Source organism: Xiphias gladius, chromosome 22 (genome assembly GCF_016859285.1).
Source record: "Xiphias gladius isolate SHS-SW01 ecotype Sanya breed wild chromosome 22, ASM1685928v1, whole genome shotgun sequence".
NCBI classification, from domain to species: domain Eukaryota; kingdom Metazoa; phylum Chordata; class Actinopteri; order Istiophoriformes; family Xiphiidae; genus Xiphias; species Xiphias gladius.
The window spans coordinates 2,400,600-2,421,871 of record NC_053421.1 but is presented as its reverse complement, the minus strand read 5'-3'; the positions used below and the strand labels follow the sequence as shown (position 1 = coordinate 2,421,871).

General features: G+C 38.0%; 1 protein-coding gene across 2 annotated transcripts in view; it reads left to right on the top strand.

The window, feature by feature from the left end:
* The first annotated feature begins 1,040 nt into the window (after positions 1-1,040).
* The window catches only part of LOC120784229 (pituitary tumor-transforming gene 1 protein-interacting protein), a 20,341-nt gene continuing 109 nt past the window's right edge, over positions 1,041-21,272 (top strand). Inside the window, exons 1-8 of one of the 2 annotated variants that reach the window (XM_040117835.1) lie at positions 1,041-1,124; positions 1,240-1,331; positions 1,576-1,622; positions 2,464-2,572; positions 6,440-6,548; positions 8,298-8,363; positions 17,275-17,321; positions 20,891-21,272. The exon at positions 20,891-21,272 is cut by the window's right edge and continues 109 nt beyond it. In XM_040117835.1, the coding sequence (XP_039973769.1) occupies positions 1,256-1,331; positions 1,576-1,622; positions 2,464-2,572; positions 6,440-6,548; positions 8,298-8,363; positions 17,275-17,321; positions 20,891-20,940 (504 nt within the window). In that variant the 5' untranslated portion in view covers positions 1,041-1,124; positions 1,240-1,255 and the 3' untranslated portion in view covers positions 20,941-21,272. Of the gene's footprint in view, positions 1,332-1,575; positions 1,623-2,463; positions 2,573-6,439; positions 6,549-8,297; positions 8,364-17,274; positions 17,322-20,890 lie in introns of both variants that reach the window. The other variant, XM_040117834.1, reaches the window with a different exon arrangement.

Sequence of the window (21,272 nt, the reverse complement as noted above, 5' to 3'; positions counted from 1 at the left end):
TTCATTATAGGATCGTTTCATTTGTAATGGATTCCTACTTTTGTGATAATGTAAGAAAGCAACTGTCCCAGTTCTGTCTCCTTAACTTTCTTCCCTTCCTTTTCTCAGGTCCAAGTTACATTATATCTGGAGATGAGTGGTAATGAGGTTACAAAGCAAAAAAAAGACTGAACAAGCCGCCCTACGTTTTATATCATCCTCTCTCACCTGATGTACCTCCAATAGAATACATTCAGTCTCAGACTCAGTTGAACCAAGATAATGCTCAATTTAATCACCACCAATGCATGAAATTTATGACTGTACATTGTGTGAAATTGTTGAGATACAGTGCCCTATGGTATATGTCAAGTACATGCATTTATCATTTACAAATAGCTTGCACAGAACATAGAATAGACAGATCACTCATCAAATGGATGTTGTAAGAAAATCTGAATACCCTTCCCTTCATATTTTACTTATTTTAGACAATTAATCGCCAATTCAACACCCAAGAATAAAAACAAGGGTAAAGTTCTCAGTCAGTTTGTTTTCAGTTCTAAATATGGCATTTTTCCAATGCTCACTTGGCTCCATTTTTTAAAATATACTGAAAATATGCTGAAGTTTTTCTATTAAAATATACTGTAAAATAAACAAGTAGACTGCTAACCAGCAACTTATAATGAAAATGTGATTCAATCATGACATTTTGATGGAGATGTGTATATTTAATATTTTGAAAGCTGAACTCAAAAATTCTAGAGGAGTGTGCATCTCCCCATACAAATTGTTTCAAAATTGTTTCCAAATTTTGTTATGGAGAAAAAAAGAGTTGGGGAAAAAATGGCATCTTGTTTAACCTTACAAGATGCTAAGTGAGTAAGTCAAAAGTTAAAAAAACAAAACAAACAGAAAACAAAAAACCGACTACCATACTAACAAAGACGGGGGTGTGTGTGTGTGTTGGGGGGCTGCGGTCGAGCTGGGTGGGCGGTCATTTGTATATTTGGTTTAAAGTATAAACTCCTCCCGCACGGGGTGTCTAGAAGTATTAAAACGCGCTAACCCTAGACAGAAAGGAAGTGACAGCAATAAATCGAGGCAAAACAAATAACACTGGTTATCGAGAGTCACTTGAGGCAAGAAAGGCAGCTGTTTAGTCTTTACGAGCACGTATTCTATATTTTTAGACGCAGTTAACCTACCCAGTTGTTGTTCTGTAGTTAAAATAATGTCTTCTTTTATAACTGACAGACAAACGCTGACCACTATGCTGTTTTTTGCTGTGCTGTGCGTTAGCTTTGTTAGCATGGGGGAATGCCAAACAACTCCACCACCACCAATTCGTAAGTTGAATACTAGTCTGAAAAGCGGTACAGTCATTCTTTCAGTTGACATGTAGGTAACGTTTAACCTGGCAATAAGAGACGTAAATGCCAGTAGGTTCGTTCATTACTGAAAAAAAGTATTATTTTTAAAATACGTCACACTTGAAAGTGACTGCAAACACAGCCGCCTGCGGACCTATTGCTACTGCTATCATAGCTTTTCATTACTTTCGGTTCTGTTTCTGTTTGTCTCTCTTTTTAGCCTGCTCTACCTACAACAAATGTGACACTTGTGTCCCACATGCCAAGGTAAGGTTGCCAAGCTTAATGTGGGTGCAGCATTTGAATGTCAGGAGCAGACCTTTGTCCGAATACGTTTCATTTTATGGTCCCTAATTTGTCTGCACATTAACCTCCTTCAAATCAAATGAAGACGTGTTCAACTGTAATCGCCAGGGCTATTAAATTCAGTAAGGCAGTGACACAAAGCTTACCAAATGCCAGTTTTTAGTAGTGGTTTGTCTGCTCACACCAAATCCTCAACGAAAATGCACTGAGTTGGGCCTATGAAAACTCTGTGACATATTACTTGTTCGAATTTTATACATTTAGTTTTTTAGATCTTTCCAGTGATCCGAAAGTTCTAAAGTGTACAATTTCAGATAGGCAAAGAATCATAAAATCACAATATCTTTAATCGAGTTTGGTGTGATGATTTTTTTAAAAATGCAAATGTGAATTACATGTGTTGAGGACATAATCTTGATGACAAAGCTTGCAGCTCAATCTGATTAAATAGTACCACCACTAAGGATTTTCCTTAGCAATTAATGTGGTGATTACTTTCATGATTAACTGAATAATTGCATAGTAATAAAATGTCTGAAAATAGAGAAAAAATGTCCATCACAATTTCCTAAAGCCAAAGTTGAAATCTTCAAATGACTTGATGTGTCCGACCAACAGTCGGAACATACGACTGTGAATATGTTATGAATCTGTATATTGTGTATAATAAGTATATGTAGATTAATCTACTGTTATTAATTGACTAATTGATTCAGCTTTAAATTTGTACAGTATGTAGATGATTCTGATCTTCATAGAACCCTGCCATTCAGAGGGTTTACTTTGTCTTTTGTCTGCACAGTGTCTGTGGTGCTTTACCACCAACAACTGCACAGAATACCCAGTGAGCTGGTTGCTGCCTCCAGCGTCAGTGTGCCAGTTGTCCCAGGCCCGTTGGGGAGTGTGTTGGCGTGAGTTGATCAGTCTGGTTATGATGTGAAAGATGATGATTAAGTCTGCTTTTCTCTTTCATTTGTCATTTGACTGCTGCCAGTCATCCCACAGGTGTTGTAAAGAGCTGTTTCCTGCATGAAAAGTAAACATGAAAAAGTTTTTATTGGATTTCATTGTAGAAGGAAACTGTTGGCCAAAATACTCAGCTTGGTAACTTGACATGAGGAAGTTGATATATTGTTATATTGTTTCAGTACTCTGAAGATGTAATGCTCCATTGCCACTTCAACATGCAAAACAAAGCCAATACACAAATACAGGACATAGACTGCATAACATACACACTTTACATCAATAAGAGATATGTCCAAAAAGATAGAACCAATGCAGATATGAAAAAAAGTAAAAGAAAAGTAACTGTGTTGTCCCATGCCCATTTGCAGTACAGGAGGAAGCTCTAAAATGATCCACCTCTTTAAAATATAGGTTAGTTCAAATTTAGGAGGCAAATAGCTGCAGGATATATGCAGTCATGGGAGGCTTTTCTAGATAAACACTGGTTTGTTTTAGCAATTTGGGAGAAATTTGAAAAGATACCTAGTTGTATGAAAGGAATCAGCCAAAACTTTCTGTTCCTCTCACCTCATATGGCTTCAGTGTCACAGAGGGAAGGTTTCGCCTCTGCAGCACTCTGCTTGCTTCCTCTCTGATGTGGTTGAACGGCTGTACCAATCTACAGTCTACAACAGCTTTATAGAAGTGAACCATTGAGTTCACTGACCATTGAGTTCACTGACGATGTTTCAGTGTGCCTGTGCACACCAAAACATCACCACTGATCTTTCTTTAGTACAGAAAGTAAGATCAGTGGTGAGCAGGGAGTCTCTGGTTTCTGAGTAGTCAGTCAGATGTCGAAAGTAGCCAGCTAACAGATTTGTGTGATGATAAATTCTTAAGGTGTGGTTATTTTCAACCAAATCAATAAACAAAGCTCGAACATGTGTTACACATTTTATCAAAGCAAGCTCAGTTATTTCACATAAATAAATACAGAAAAGTAGCCCCACTCAAACAATTAAAACATGAACCAGATTGTGTAAGTGAAATAACTGTAAATATGTAAGCGCAACAAAATTCCAACAATTTCTTTAATTGGACACATGCGCAAAATAGTTCAGCAGTCCTGACAATATTATCTTTCTGTTGTTAGATATGCTTAGACCTGGCTAAGCATTAGCTGATCATAGACAAAACAAGCCTGGATGAGGCTAAAAATCAGTCTAAATACCATTGTCTATGTGAATGTGGTTTTCTCACATTATGAAATGTGAGTATAAATAACAGTTTAGTGTTAATTTAATGCCACAATTCATCACTGTGGTTTAAGACAAGGACAAAAATCGGACTACAGCGTTATACTTTATTGGCATGCAGGTTGCACTAACATCAGCCATAATAGAAAAAAGAAAATCCTGCAAGACGTCTAAGCTGTTACTAACATTTTTCAGGTGATTTTCCAAACCCATTTTAGATTTGTGATATGCCACTTTCCTTTGCCATATCTGGCACTTGACTTTTTGAGGGTCATCTTCCCAAATTTGGAAGTTATTACAGGCAGGCTGGCGTAGCTGTAACTTGTCAAGCCTGTCACTGGGCACGTGTCACTGTCCCAGTGTAAGTGCTAGTGACATTAGATGAGAGCTGTGATGCACAAAACTATCGCTTAGATGAAATGTTCTTGTCTGAGAATAACTATTAATAACTAATGATAATTAGTGTTGATGCATAGTGACTATTTCTTATTTCATGGGCAATTTGGGAATTTTTGGTAATGCATATATAATGATACTTTTTTTTTTTAAATGCAGCATTTGAATACTGATTTGGATGTCAATTTCCATGGCAACGGTAGAAGCTTTGAAGCTTCGAGTTTTAGCCGTAGTCCACAATAAAGCCGCAGAATGCACTGGGCATTTCCGAAAATACTTACATTAGAGAAAGAATGGAAGGAGTAAATTGAACTGGGGCTTAAACATCAGTCTATGTAACAGTGTCATTGCTCTTCTTTATACATCCTGCCTGAGTTTTTTTCTTCTATTGTCTAAATGATTTACACAAACTCACAATCTGATACAAGTTATTAGTGGAGAATGAACATAAGCCCAGGAGCCTCCAGTGTTGAGGAGCATTAGACTAAAAGCGTTTTCTTATTAGGTATGATTGCTTGGTACTGTGCCACCTTTACAGGTGGACCAAGGCACGATGCACAGTGTTCACACTAATCAAACAAGCTGGATTTATGGGGTCAAATGTCCTCGGATCCAGGCCTGGGTCCCTGATGTAAAAGCCCCCTAAAAAAATCTGTTGCACCTCTTAACCACATGCCTCCCCTCAGATAGAAAATATACAAATCAAAAGAATAACAGATCAAACTGTGACAATACTAGTCTCATTGTGCCGTTGACTCCACTTTCCACTCCACAGCAGTAAGATGAAGAGGACTTCTACAAAAAGAACTAATACAACTGGAAGATTCATTCCATTTAATTCTAATGACTAATTACTTAGTGATTGTGCTCTGTGGTAGAGGGCAAATTCCATGTAACTTTAGACATTCAGTTAACTTAGAATTAACTAATATGATCTTTTTTGAAAAAATATTGTAGGTTCAGTTCTGAGAGTTATACTTCATGCAGGTTGAGATAGGAGATTTAATACATTCATTGGGTAAGTAAGGGCATTTAACACACAAAGATCACAGCATAAAAAATTAGACAGAATGAATTTTCCAACCAGGTTTACACATTGATGCATTAGATAGCTTTTTTAGCTTTTAGTAGAGGATAGAAGAATATAAAAACAACAATAACAGATACAAAGAAAGAATATTTTAATGTCCTGAATGTGCTCCAACCGAGTTATGGAAAGTCATTGATTAAAAATCACTGAAACTGTGTTTTGTTAATTCAAAAGGGGCCTTCAAAAGTATTAAACAGTGTTTAAATTTCATTTACAAAGATAAAAATGTTTTTCCTAGCCTGCCATAGGCTGTAGTGTAGTTATACAATGCTTTTAAATGTGATTTTTAGCAAAAACTGGCCGTCATTCATTAAGGCCATGGTGGGAATTGTAGCTTGACAAACAAACCCCAAACCCCTACTTGGCTTCCTAGCTAGTACACTATATGGAAAGGAAAATAAATACATTTTCTTGTAAGAATGGTCAAAGTTGCAAACCTTACTTTTTAAAACAAAAAATGTTCAAAATGTTCAGCTTTCTTTGAAATCAAACCGAAGTAACCACCTTCAGGTTGCTCATGACATGATATCTGCTTATCCATGTGCTGAGAAGTGGATTTTTGGAAAACATATAGCTACTTAGATTGTGCTGCCACAATAATGAATATCCATAATCAGAATCAGGGAAGAAATTTGTACTTTTTGTCTCAATGTGGTAACCTGATCTCTGCTGCTAAATCAAGTGTTTTATCACTGACTTGGCTGATTTAAAAAAACAACAACAAAAAAAGTGATTACTTTAATATACTACCAACCAGAACTGACAATAAAGTAGTAAGTAAACTGCTGCTGGAGTGGTTTCTGGCTTCAACACAAAATCTCCACCATTAAGTCTTGTTTGATGTCTTAGTTATGTTTTTTCACCGGAACAGGAAGTGTAGTATGTACTTTCATCATTACAATGTGATGACTTGCAGTGTTGCAGAGAAGTCAGCAGGTGGCACCATTGCCAAACAAGTTAAATGTAAGTTAATCAAGTGAAAGAGGGCCTCAAGTTTCAGGTTTTATTTAATCTATTACTGCAGAATACATACTATTATTGTAATCAATATGAATATTAAATATTTATTCTCTGGTATGATTCAGTGAACTTTGAAGCCCTGATCATTGCCCTGGCTGTGCTCGGTGGAACCATCCTCGTCAGCATTATTGTATGTTGCTGCTGCTGCTGCTGCTGCAGAAAGCGTCAATCAAGGTAAAGTTAGATGACAAACCTACTGTGTTTAAGTGATTTTTTTTTCTTTTTGTTAATTCAAAAGAGGCCTTCGAAGGTATTAAACAGTGTTTAAATTTCATTTACAAAGGTAAAAATATTTTTCATAGCCTGCCATAGGCAGTAGTGTAGTTATACAATGCTTTTAAATGGGATTTTAGCAAAAACTGGCTGGAAAATGCCAGACCTTTGACCTTATGTAAAATTTATATGTGAACTTTAACTATTATTAGTTATTTTAACTGAATTAGCTTATTCATCCATCCATTCATTCATCGATCCATTTCTTGCTCCTAATCCAGATCCAAGTCATGTTTAATGATTAATCTATATTATTAGGAATTACTGTTGTATTACTGCTAGAGGGCACTGACAGAAATTAAATATGTTAAGAAATTCATGCACTTGGTAAATAATTGTTGGCTTCATCGTTTCTACTGGTTTTCATAGATATCTTTTACACCTTCACTAGTAGCACTGTGACACAGGTATTAAGTTGCATCTGTGTGGTATTAAAAATACTTAAATTCAACGGGGTGAACCCTGCAGACACTCTGTAGAAAGCAGGGCATTTACATGTAGACTACACTGACTAAGACTGTAGATGACTGTAGAGTTGAAGCAACAGCTGTTTGAACTACCATCAAGAAAAAACAAACACAGTGAGCGTCATAAAGATTTATTGCAGTGCTATTCTAATGCTTTAGTAAATAATAATAATAATAATATATAATTGGTAACTTGGGGTAAATGTGACCTTTAACAAAGTATCAGACTTTAATTTTAATAGAGCACAAAAACTCCATGCACTTGGGGTTAAGTATCAACCAATTACGTGTTGGAAACAATACCATTAGCAATACTATGTGAACCTGTTGTAACCTAAACAATCAAAGGAGCTCCAAACTTGTAAAAATTAAAAACAAAAATGACTTAAAGATAGTATAAGGCCTAAATCCCTGGTGTCAGCCATGTCTGCGAATCAGAGGGTCTACCTCTGAGACATTACTGCTGTGCTCAATTGAAAGGAATTCTTTAATTACTCTGTGGCTAACAGCTCAGTGCGGTTAACCTCTTCCGTTGAACACCTATGAAACAGGGCTACATTCAGTCCACTGTTGTTCTTGCACACTTGAAAATGTCATGTCAGTCAGTCAGCAGTTGGCTGACACTCCTGTGAGTGTAGGAGTCTTTTTCATGTTTGACAGAAAAAAATGGGATGAAGAGCAAGCCCAAAACCCTACACACACACTTGTTCATGCAAACACACGTACACATTCTCGTTCACACACTTATTCAGACTATACATTAACTTAAACTGACCCTGTCTTTTCATTTCCTTGTTTTTTTTTCCATTTACCTACAGGCAGTTTTATTTTTTCACCTCCAGATTGCTCAGCTTTTATTAAATTAGTTAATTGTTGATTAATTCCATCAACGCTGACATACCTGTTTCTGAAGCATGTCTCTCTTTACTTTGGAAGATCAAATTCCCTTTTTTTCTCAAGCTGCAGAGATGATTCATGAATCAAATAAAAATTGTGCTGTGAAGACTGCAGAATTTGAATCACTGTAACTTCTAAGTACTGCTTCTGAAAATAATATCCCTCAAGCAAATGTGGCAGTTTGTAGATGCATGTAATTTGTCACATCCAGATGAGTATGATTGTTCTTTGCTTCTATGAACAGTAGGGATTCTGATATTCTATTTGTGCCTCCTTATATCTTAAGGCCTGACAGAGATGAGGAGAGATTTGCCAGGAGAAGAGAGGAGATCAAACAACGCACTGAAGAACGGTAAGAACTTCGGACCAGGCTTTCGTGAAAACAGGCTGAAACTATTAGTAACAAATGATAACTGTATTTATTGAACTTACAGCTTCACATGGTAGTATGTTTCTCTGCAATTAATAACTATTTAAGTGAAACCTATATAATTATAAAGAGAGATTTCTGGGTTTTTTATGTTCGGTTGTCATGAGTAATGAGTAGAGAGCAGACCAGAGTAGAAAAACCACAGCTAGAAGCAGAGAGAATACTGGACAGAGAAACATGATTCCAAATGAATGCTAATATTGCCCCGTGTTTGCTGGATTGTTTGTTCACACGACAGCCATAGCACATGACAGGCAACTTTTTAGCCTGGTGGCTTGTCTTGCTGGTTACTTTTTACTGAGGGTTTTTAAACAATCTTACTCTTTGAGTTTACAACCTTGCACACTATGCCCTGTGAGGACTGTAGGCTCCTTCAGAAAGCAAACAGAAAGATCGCTGAGCTTAAGGAGGACATTTGTCGGTTTTCTGATGAACTGCAAAAGAAAGACTCCCTTCAGTCCAGCTTCATGGAAGTGGAAGCTGTGCAGTCCAAAAATATTGCAGCCATCCAGGACACAGTTCTATGGAACCCCCTCCACTTGTCCACAGCTTTCCTGTTGCTTGAAACCTAACCATCAGTTGTCCTGGGCAGAAGTGGTGGTCCGTGGTCCTAAGAGATACTCGGACGGGGCTGCCTCACCACCTCACCTAAACATCTTCAACCACTATGCAACCCTGTCTGATGACACTATGGTCCACCTAGCTGTCGCAGGATGCTGAAGAAGGCTGTGATAAGACAGTCTGGAGGTTTCCCTTGCCTGGAACCAGCAGAAGACCATTCTCCCAAGACGGACCCTATCTTTCCACCACAACACTTGCCTGTGCCTTCACAAGTGGTTTCAGTCTGATTTCAGAGCTCAGGGATTTATGAAAAATTTTAATTTGCTCTGGGATTGAGCATCTTTCTTTAAGAGAGACGGAATTTACCCAAACAAACTAGGCCTATGTATGTTAGCTGCTGACATATAGCACGCGGTGAAGTCCTCTCCATGTGACTGACAGTTCACATTTCACTTATACCCCCGGAATTTTTCTCTTCCTCCCTGGTTTCATCTCAGGCTGTTTCCAGCTCTGGCCCCCCTCCTGTCCCCCCTTGGCATTAACACCTTCAGCAGTTAATTTCCCTATTCTGACTGTTGTCACATATAGGGTTTCCCCTTCCAATGCCAGGGCCGCTGAGTTTCTTGGAACAATGGACTCTCTTAACTTTACTCAGCATGTTGGTCTGACCATTGACTCTGTGGAGGATTTGGGTGTCTCAGACAATCAATGTATAGGTTTTTCACCCTGATTCACATCGTCCCCAATCCTCCATTACCTGTTTGTTACCCTTGCTTTATAAATACATCCACTGTAGCGATATATGAAAATTTAACATTATGTAATATATTGACAAAAATTGTCATGGTTATCAGTATTATCGCTCTATTGTTAAGATGTGCTGAAAATGTTCAAAAAGTATTGACAATGACACTAAAATCATTTCATTATTTATTTTTATTATCAATATTATTCACTCGCACACACACGCACACACACACACACACACAGGAATGTTATCGGGGTTTAGCATGAAACGGGTAACCGTTTCATCCCTAATCTACTGCATTTAATTTATCTTATGCCTACAGAGCCTCCTCTCTATTAAGCAGTATTAAGGCTGTACCCCTTCAGCTGAACTCAGACGAATTAATCACAAAGTTGAAGTCAATCTGTGGAGAAATCTTGGATTCTAGGGCCCCTCTAGTAGTCAGAAAACCTAGAGCCAAAACTCAACCCCAGCTGAATGACGACACCTGTGCTCTTCGGCAACTATGTAGAAAAGGCTAAATGGAGAAAAGATAAGCTGCAGGTTTCACTTTAGATACCGTAAGGCTGTTCCACAATTCCCACAGTTCCAAAGTTCTGTTCCACACAATTAATTGAGTTCTCAACCCTGCTGCTACCTGTTCTGAGCCGACCACAGCCATTTATGAGGATTTCTTCTTTTTTTAAACAAATATTGACCACATATGATCTAACATTTCACCACCCACCTACAATCCCTCTCTAGTGTCTGCCTGCTCTGCCATCTTCAATGTCTTTCAGCCTGTGTGTCTGTTCCAAATTTATGATACAATCTCTCACACAAAGTCCACCACCTTCCCCCTGGACATTGTTCCTACACATGTCTTAAAGGAAGTATTGGATAATGTAGGAACCTCAGTTTCTCTTATTATAAACAGCAGTCTTGCAAATGTTTTAAACATGCAATAGTACAACGTCTTATTAAAAATCCTAACCTTCACAAATAAGTATTTAATAATTTCTGTGTCATCTCCAAGCTCCCATTCCTGTCCAAGTTCTGGAGAACGTTTTCTATAAACAGTTTCTGTCTTATTTAGGAAATAATAACATCATAGAGAAATTCCAATCAGGCTTAAGGGCTCGTCATAACACAGAATCTGCTCTTCTCAAAGTATCAAATGCAAATCAAATTCCCCCTCAACACACTTTTAAGACTCAAGATATACATGTTTTTAATGGCCTTTGGTTGCTCTTAGTGGTCTTAGTATTTTAGTATTTCTTTTATTTTATAAATTGATCTAATAAAGTTTTATGTTATGTTTTACATTTTTGCATAAAATTTTGATATTGCTTTGTATTTTATCATTGCCATACATTGGTCTTATTGATGCCTTTTCTATTAATTGTGCCTTTAGTACTCAAGTTGTTTTACTTGCTGCTGTTGTGCCTTTAACTCTGTATTAAACATGCTCTATACAGTTAGGTACATAAGTATTTGGACAGTGACACAATTTTTGTGATTCTGCCTCTGTACACCACCACAATGAATCTGAAGCGGAGACATCAAGATGTGATTGAACTGTAGGCTTTCAGCCTTAATTCAAGGAGTTTAAAAAAATATTGCATTAACCGTGTAGGAATTACAGCCATTTTTATACATAGTCCCTCATTTACAGAGGCTCAGAAGTAAGTGGACAATTGACTGACAATCAATTTCATGGTCAGGTGTGGCCTGTTCCCCTGTTATTTCATGAAAAATTAATCAGATAAAAGGTCTGGAGTTTATTCCAAATGTTGAAGTGTTGAGGCAGGTCAAGAACACTCTCGAGGTGGTAGGCTTTTCATTGTCAAAGTCTACAATCAAGAGATGCCTTCATGAATGTCATTACAGAGGGTTTACCACAAGGTGCACATCACTGGTAACACTCAAGAACAGAAAGGCCACACTAGACTTTGCGAGAAATTATCTAAAAAAACCTGGCCAGTTCTGGAACAAGATTCTTTGGATAGATGAAACCAAGATTAACTTTTTCCAGAATGATAGAAATAGAAAAGTATCGAGAAGGAAGGGAACAGCTCATGTTCTAAAGCATATCACATCATATGTCAAACATGGTGGTGGCAGTGCTTTTGCATGGGCCTGCATGTCAGCCAATGGTACCGGGTCACTGGTTTTTATTGAGGATGTGACTGCTGATTAGAAGTAGCAGGATGAATTCTGAAGTGTATAAAGCTACACTATTTGCTCAGAGTCAGCCAAATTATGCAAAACTGATAGGACAGTACTTCACAGTTGAGAAGGATAATGACCAAACACATGCTGCCAAAGCAACCCAAGAGCTTCTCAAGTCAGAGAAATATTCTTTGGCCATTAAATATTCTTTAATGGCCAAGTCAGTCACCTGACCTCATTCCAACTGAGCATGCTTTTCACTTCCTGAAGACAAAACTGAGGGCAGAAAGACCCATAAACAGCTACTGAAGGTGGCTGCAGTAAAGGCCTAGAAAAGCATGTCAAGGGAGAAAACTCAGCATTTGGTGATGTCCATGGGTTCCAGACCTCAGACAGTCATTGACTGCAAAGGATTTTCATCCAGGTATTCAAAATAATCCTTATATTTATAATTATGTTGGTTTGTCCATCTACTTTTGAGCCTCTTAAAATGGAGGACTATGTAGTGTGATTAAATGAAAATAAATGCAGACTATAATTAACCAAAACAAGCTCATCGTGCTAATACCCCTTTTCTATGTAATAAAAGTAGAATATAAATACAGTCAAATTAGCAGGATCAGATTGTATGAGCACAAATGACCTAAAGATTTAATCCTATTCTTGCAATACATTTGGTATTTTACCTCTCAAAATATCCCAGCACACCCTACAAAAGATTTTTTACAACAGAATACTTCATAGTCCCCAACAAAAGGGCCCATTGTGTGTTTGGGATTCAAGCAACTAGTGTTTTTGAGCAGCTCCAATGTGTCAGTGTCACAGAAGAGGAGCTCAGTGTTCCTCTACTCGCATCCCATAACACCAATTGGATTGCCAAGGCTGAGCAGCTGCTCCCTGGAAATGTGGTCATAAATAGATTGGGCTACATCCTGTGGAGTATCATCCACTGTCAAAGAAACAGTATGCTAGTCATTGAATCATACAACTGTGTGTTGTAGCAGCAGTCAGTAAACCTGGAACCCCTGCTCTTCCTGCATTCTATAAATGTTTCAGCCTCATCTTTCTGTTTAGTGCCTGTGCTCCCAGTGCATTCATCCTCCGAGGATGGCCTGGTGATGTGTTGGTAAGTGGGTCAGTCATGCAGAAAGATAGTCAGTAGCTGGTTTATCATCATCACTTGCAGTGCTGGAAACATCAGAGCCCCAGTTCTCCATGCGTGTGTGTTTGAGAGAGAGCCTGTGAGTTGAATTATGCAACCTCTATGAGCTTTTCTCTCACGTGCAGAATCTAGTCAGGGTTTCTTGTGGTGAGCATGATCAAATCTCCAAAGTCAGAGTTAGTGAAGTGACCTACATAGATGAGGTTTGTGTTGTGAACAGGAAGTTCAGAATAGATAGGACCCATCATTGGGCTCAAGAAGAGTCTCGGGGAATCATCACCAAGTCCCCTGAGGGATTGAAACATTCATCTTTTTGAATGCTAAGTGATATTGATGGTTTTTAAGCTGCCAATGTCATTTAAAAAAAAAAAAAAAAAAAAAAAGCTGAATTGTTGTTTTTTGTTAGAAGTTTGCCTTTGGCACAGTAGGAAAGCCGTTCGAAACCGTCAAAATTTAGCAAAACACTCACTCAGCCCAGTTTGTACTGCTAATTTTGAGACCCAAATCAATTAGATTTTTTTTTTTTCCTCCCCTTCAAAAAAGAAATTACTTATCGTGAAATAGCCAATTCCCTAACCTTTTCTTTCATTGCCCCTTTTGGAGACCAGGAGAGGGCAAAATATGTAACAAGAACACTACCAGTCAAAAGTTTTAGAACACCCCCATTTTTCCAGTTTTTAATTAAATTTAAGAAGTTCAAGTCCTTTGAATAACCTTAAATGGTACAAAGGTAAACAGTATTCTTGCAGCAATGGGAGTAAATTAAGCCTTGAAAGTTGATGCAATCAATTTCTAAAGACACTGACACTGGGTGACACATTTTGCTCTACAATGCCTTGGTAATCTTCTGATTTCATCTTTCCTTTGGTACATTCAATGCTTTCAGTACCAGAGTCAGCAAAGCAGCCCAACAGCATGATTTAAACTGCACCATGTTGTACTTTATGTAGGGGTTTCTTTTCCTTATGGGCTTCATTTTGTTGCCTATAAACAAACTGATGCACTGCAGCTCTACTTTGGTTTTCATCTGTCCAAGGAACATTATCCCCGAAACACTGGCATATTTATTAAAGTTTTGCAAACATTAGTCTTACCTTTGTGCGACTCTATTTCAATAGTGGTTTCCTCCTTGACCTTTGCTCATGGAGCCCTACTTGGTTTAGTGTGCGGAGTATGGTACAGGCTGAAACCACCACTCCAGATTGCTCTAGTTCAGCCTGAAGCTCTTACGTGGTGTTTTACTACAATCCGCATCCACCTTTGCAGACTTCTCTCATTGAGTTTCTTCTTTGCGCCACATCCTTGATGCGTCTTAATAATTTGACGACTGTGAAACTTCTCCATAACATTACAAATTGTTGAAACAGGTATTTCAAGATCTTGGTGATTGCTTTGTAGCCTTTGGAATTGTTGTTTTTTGATTATTTTATTTCTGATGCTCTCAGGAAGCTCTCTTGTCTTTGCCATTGTGAAAAAGGAACCGGAAAAAATCAGCCACTTTTTGTGCAGTAAAATCGTCATTCAAAGGTTAATTCAGGTCATGTGAACACTGAAAATTAAGCAGAGATGAGTCCTTTTTGTTTTTTATTTTGTTTAAGGAACAAATTTAAATTAATTTAAAAGGGTGCCAATTATTGTATCGAGCATACATTTTATGTCTATTATTTATTTCACTATATGAAAGGTCTTATTTTTTTGATGTTGTTCAATAACTTTTGGCATTTTATTAAATATTCTGATCGTACAAAATTGATTAACTTGCATTTATATCTGAAGATATTGTTAATTCTGTACTTAAAATTCAAGGGTGAAAATAATTTCAACCAGGACTGTATGTACTGAGGCACGTTCATGGGTTAATTTTATTAATTACTGACTGTTACAAGGCTACTGAAGTGTATCAGACACAGTAACTGCGTCTTTTGCTTTTTCTGCCAAAATTTTTGTGTCCTACTTACAACAAGTGAGAGGGAGAAAGCCAAACAGCAGTGTCCGAATATATTGATAAACCTTGAAATCAGAGAGCAGAACCTTAAACAGCTTCTGTAAGTGAGGATCTCTGTTGCTTTAGGATCAAGCTCCACATTTCCATAGACAAGTGCTGGAAAAGATTCCATCCTTTCCTTGCCTTCTTTTTGCTTCCTTTTTTTTTCTCGTTGTTCACTTCCCGCTTGTTGAGTGCAGCCATATTTATGTGAAGGGAGTTTGAACATGTCAGTCAATTAGTTGCATACAAGCCGGCAGCAGGGCAGGGGGACAGATGGCAGGCAGAGCTCAGGCACCCTGATTCCTCACAGATCACTACTTGGCAATAAAACACTGACTGATTTACACCGGGGGCACGTTCAGACCCAAAAAAACGTAGCAAAACGTTTATTTAAATGGAAACGAAGGTGCGTTGAACACCCTGTTGTATTATGCATGCACACTGCCTTTTATATACGGTGGGGTTTATATACGTAGCTGCTGATCGGGTAACACCTCTGCCACGCCCACCCATTGAAAATGTCCCTCAAAGCCTGTTGCATACCGTTACATAGTGCCCCAGCTCTTGGTGACAAGATGAAGTGATGTGACGCCCCTGGAGGTCCAGAGCATAAAAACTCCTCCCAAGCTTTTGTTACTCCTCAGAAAGGGTGAGTGTGGGTCTGACGCACTGGAGCAACAGGCCAGGTCTGAGGGTATCACGGAGCACTGCAATAGCCTTATAAGAGCTCTGATGGAGAGGGATCCAGAGAGATACACTGATCTTAGGATTTATAAAGGAATTCAGAGACTCTGCTTGTGTTTTGCTGCCAGTTAAAATGTTACATTGAAGCCTGAAAGGAGTGAAATATAAATTAAAAATCCACAAAAAGCCAGCATTTAAATGCCATTATCCAAAATGAAAGCTTTTTTTTTTTTTCCAAACGTGGTTTGCTGTTATGGAAAAATTGTTAGCGTTACAGTAAATGATAGAATGGTCTGAATGTTGTCCTTGAGTCTGAATTTGTAAAATTAGGGTGCTTTCACACCAAGCTGTTTGCTTAGCTCAATAAATGGGTTAATTTATGCTGATGTGACACTGGAAAAAGACTTGCTTGAAAATGTGGATCTCAGTCAACGTCCATTGCAGTTCATTTGTGGTGTTAAATCAAAACACACAAACCACAGGATATTTTAATATCAAATGTGAGTTTTAGTTTGAATTCAAAAGCTAAGCTACTATTAAATCCACCTTCTGGCCATTAACTGTCAAGGAAGCAGTCTTATAAGCAGTCTTATAATTGATCTTTATAAACAGTGCTTGAGTTTTGGGCAGAAGAAATAATGCAAAGTAAGGATGCATTCAAAAATAATGCCAAGAATAGTTTTATCTATCAGTTAACTTCATACAAAGCGCAGTAAACAGAAAAAACCTAAATCAAATACATATTTGCTGTGAAAACACTCTACTTTTAAAACAGCATCCCTTCTCATAGGTACTCTTTTTCAGGTATTTGGCAGGTAGGTTGTCTCAAGCATCTTGGAGACAGTTCTTCTGTGGATTTAGGCTGTCTCAGTGTCTTTTGTCTCTTCATGTAATCCCAGACTGACTCCATGATGTTGAGATCAGGGCTCTGTGGCAGCCATACCATTTGTTGCAGGACTCCTTGTCCTTCTTTTTGCAGAAGACAGAATCTAAACATCTAAAGTTCCTAAAACTTTTGCATAGTACTGTATATTTATTCAAGTCATTTGGTAACAATGATAACACACATGCATGTCATCACTTGAGTCCAATGATTTTTCCCAGTTCCTCATTAAAAAGTCACTGAAATGTAGTGACCACTCAGTAACTATCTCCCTCTTAATATTACAGTAAGGGACTCCTCTCTTTTGTCCTGTTTCTACCTCCATAATTAATTTTTCTTGAGCTCTTGGTGAAGCCAGAGAAGAAACGTGCTGCATAGCTTGCTGTCAGTCACTGGAAAATTGATTTCCCCAGATGGGTACATGTAGTTCTAATGAAACAGGTTTCACATTATCAGAATTCTCCAATTAATATGTTACCTGTCATTTGTTCATAATAACTTAAGTGGTAACCTGTAACGGACTAGAACTCAAAGGAAACAAATGCTCATTTACTTCATTGGTCTGGTCCAAATGAACCGAACTACAGGTGTAAATGCCAAAGATCTGTCTGACCTGTGGAATAGCATAACTTTGATTGTCCTTTTGCTGTTTTACAGGAAGGTGGAGAGAAAGGCACGGCACGATGAGATCCGCAGGAAGTATGGTATGTATGAACCTCGGTTGACATTGTATTACCGTATGTTCTCCATTCAACCTGTTTAATTATAGTCTGACAGACTCAGCGCACATTTCTCTCTGTGATGTGTGAACCTGCTGTACTTGAGTTGATCTGTAGGTCTAACACAGTACTGGATGTAAACTACCGTCTCCTGTGTGTTCAGTTCACATCAGCTTTGTTTCAGATGCACAGTGAATTGGTTTCAGATTTTCCAGGACATTGTCATTGACTTTCATTTCCATACCCTGTGCCAGCAATGCATTATTCAACAGTAAATGCCCAGTCCCCAAGCAAGGCAATTCAGGTCATGTATAGGTTAAACTAACTCCTGTCTGTTTAAATCAATTTAAGCATAATTTATCATACGATGGTGTCAAATATAAGTCCCCTTGTGACTGTGAGCCAGATTTTACAGGTCACTGAAACAGCAGACAAAGCTTTGTCATTGAACAAAAAACACTTTAAATAGTTTTTACCCAATTATACCTAATCAATAGTCACCTAATGAATGGGAAACTGTGTAAGATTAGTTATTCTCCCTCTCAAACAGTGAGGTTTTCCCCAAACTGTTAAAGCTCACATTTTAAAGGATCATTCTGATTTATTACTACTTGGGCTTTTATTGTCAGTCTTGGCCGTCGTGATAAAATTGCACTCATAAGGTAAAATGTGAAGATCTCAGAACATGGCAACATCTCCCGAGCAAAGTCAGACAAGGCAAGAACACAAGTGGTCAGATGATCAGACAGGTTGTAAACAGATTATCTGAACCACTTTGTTTGGAGTCAAACTGAAAATGAGCTCACACACCTGTAATGTTGCTAATAATCCCTCATTGGACAGGCAAGCTGTAAGCATGCATGGCGACTGTAAGTACAACAGGTCAAAGTTTAACACAGGAAGTTTGCCTGTAAAATGTGATGGATGTTTACAGCAGACATTTGTATGGTTCCCCTTTGTTTTTCTCTTGCAAACAAGTTTGCCTAACCCCTGAAATTCAAACAAAGCTAAACAAATATTACAAAAATATTTTAATAAGTTAATATTAATTTCAGTTAAATCAAGTTCATTTTTAAAAGTTTTTTAAAATAATAAAACATAAAAACTTGTACATTGCTTGAATTATGTTGCATGACTCATTTATTTCATGAACCTTGACCTTTATGAGACTGCATGTTGACACAACCTAAAATTCAGCACAGTTGAGCATAGAGTGAAGCAAGCTAAACTAATTTAGCAATTTAGCAAAAAGTTTGCCTGGGTGATAAACCCATTAATCTGTGATGTGATCTGCTTTGTCATACCAGTCAGCGGTGTGGGACAACAGATTTAGCTGTCATATGATCAAAATGCGACAAGGAGGACAAAATAGGATTACTTAAAGGTGACACTGCTCACTTTATAACCTACGGTTGCTTTTCCAACCATTTACTTGTGTGGAGCTGATTTAGTGCACTAGCTTGTATGAAATCAAAGCAGTGGTACATGCTAGACATGACAAAAGAGATGAGATGGATAGACTAGACTACATCCTCTGACTTAAAGCTGCAGTGCAAAATGCACAGAACCATCTATTTAAACGTAGTGACTTCAAATGAACGTGGGTGCCACCATATTGCGCTTTTGGACTCAGTCGTGACTGCAGACAAAAATGTTTCATTCATAACTCTGGAATAAAATCCCTGTCATTAAAAAAAAAAAAAGAATCCATTATCAAATAAATGCCTTTATTTTAAACAGCTGGGGGTCATACATATTTTTAGACCTAAATTTTGGGTCCCTGGAGTCAACCCCAGGTGTAAAACCTAATAATTGTCTGACTGCTTTGTGTTTCTAGTCCCATTGGACCTTTTTGATGTCTTGTTCCTAGATCTTAGCAATTAACTTGGTGACTACGATATAATTGAGAGTCAGCATTGGTTGGGGATGAAGACTGCAAGTTTGAAAAATAATAAATAAATAAATAAATAAATAAAAACTCTGGGGGTTTGGAGTTAGAAAGAAGTGAGCTTACCAGACCTCTTTAGCCTGCTCCTCATCTCTGCTGCAGGCTACAGGCTCAAGGCTCCATTACTGGCTACATTGGCTGCGATTCGCCTAGGGGTCAGTTTATGCTAAATCAGAAGTAGTTCATAAGACATGCCGTCCAAAAATCAAAAGTAATTGTAGTTGTTCTAAACGGTCACACTCGAAGGCGGAGTGAAAAGCTGGCCGTAATGGGGGAAGACACAATATTGTTTGAATATGGGGAGAAAGGGGCACATTTTTAAAAAGTCTCTCAATCATGGTGCAAAGTTGGTGTTAATGTCAGATTGTTGGGTTTGGAATGCAGACCCCTAACACACAGTGTTGTAGGAATGGATTGCTAAATGAGTGGAGTACTTTTAAGTACAAAGCTGGATTCGTGACATAATTAGCACAACTTAGCATGATGACTGGAGGCAGAGGGAAAGAGCCTGCCAAGCTCTCTCCAAAGTGGAAAAACTACACCTACTAACACCTGTAAGGTTCACTAATTAGTACATTGTATCCAAATGGTTTAATCAGTGCACAAACAGTAATGCTTGTTCCATGCTTTTGCTGCTTCCACTCTTTATGCAAAGCTAGGCTGACCACATCACAGATATGAGATTAATATAAATCTTCTCATCTCACTCTCGGGACAAAAGTAGGTGAGATTAGAATGTTAAACGTTTAACTATTCCCAATTCTTTGTACAGCAGCCACCACTGACATCTGCAATTAGCCCAACTAATCCTCAGCTTCCCTCAGTTGCCTTTGTTAGTCCTTCAGCCCAGCTGTTGTTTTGTCAGCAGTATTTCTGCTTTGCTGGATTCCAGTTAACTTTTGAATCATCATTCACCCCTACTGACATGGACTGTAAAAACAAAAATAATATAAAGCCACAGTGAGTACAGACACATTTCTGACTTTACATGTTCAACTGACAACTTTGAATACATACTGTACCTCAAAAGACTCACTTAGTTTATTAGTTTTTTCACCTTTCAGTGAAGCAAACAAGGGAGTACACATTCATGTTTGAGTATTAGAATAACATTAATAATGAATGCCTTTCTACTGTATCTTCAATATCAGCAGCTGGTTTTCCACTGTACGATGATGGAAAAAATATTAACTGTTCACATATTCTAACTCTTCAGTTTTACACATTTTTTGTTGTTGTACTTAGTCTGTGAAAACCCTACAGTTCTTGAGAAAATGCCCCAAGTGATGTCATCTGGGCTATTTCAAACTTGGGCTTGGGAACTGAAATTTTTAACAGGAAACATGCATTAAAGCTGAGGTGTGACATTTGAAAGATATGAGCTAGAGTGTAATGAAAGATGTAATTGAGATCCATTCCGGGAATTGTAGGATCTGGTTTATGAAGCTTGACACATCTGAGAGTTGCTGCCTCAGAGACCCATGGAAAATGGTGAAAGTGACATCTAGGCAGAAGAATGCAGCACATCATGTTCACTGACCCACCACGAGCTTCTATGTTTTCATTTTGTCTCCACTTTGTCTGCCCTCCTATTTCCTCTGTGCAGGTCTGATCAGTGACTCGGACCACCCATACAGCAAGTTTGAGAATGAGTAAAACAGCTGTACTGGAGGAGTTCCACAGGCAGCATGCAGCATGCTTCATTCTTAGCTTGGACTGATGCCCTTTTCTCACACAAACTACAAACAACAAGACTAATACTGAGTGCCGTCCAGAATGATTTAGTTCAGACAAAAATCACCATTTAACACTTTTCAAATAACAAATCTGATAGAAGAAAATCTTGAATTTTTTTTTTGCCTTATGATTCTTGATGAGAGTACAGTGTTTTGTGTTTGGTGGATGTTGAAGATTGTTTTTAATCTTTCTGCAAATTTCTTTTTTGTTGTGAAATTCCATTACATTAGTTATCTCTTTTTATATAATGT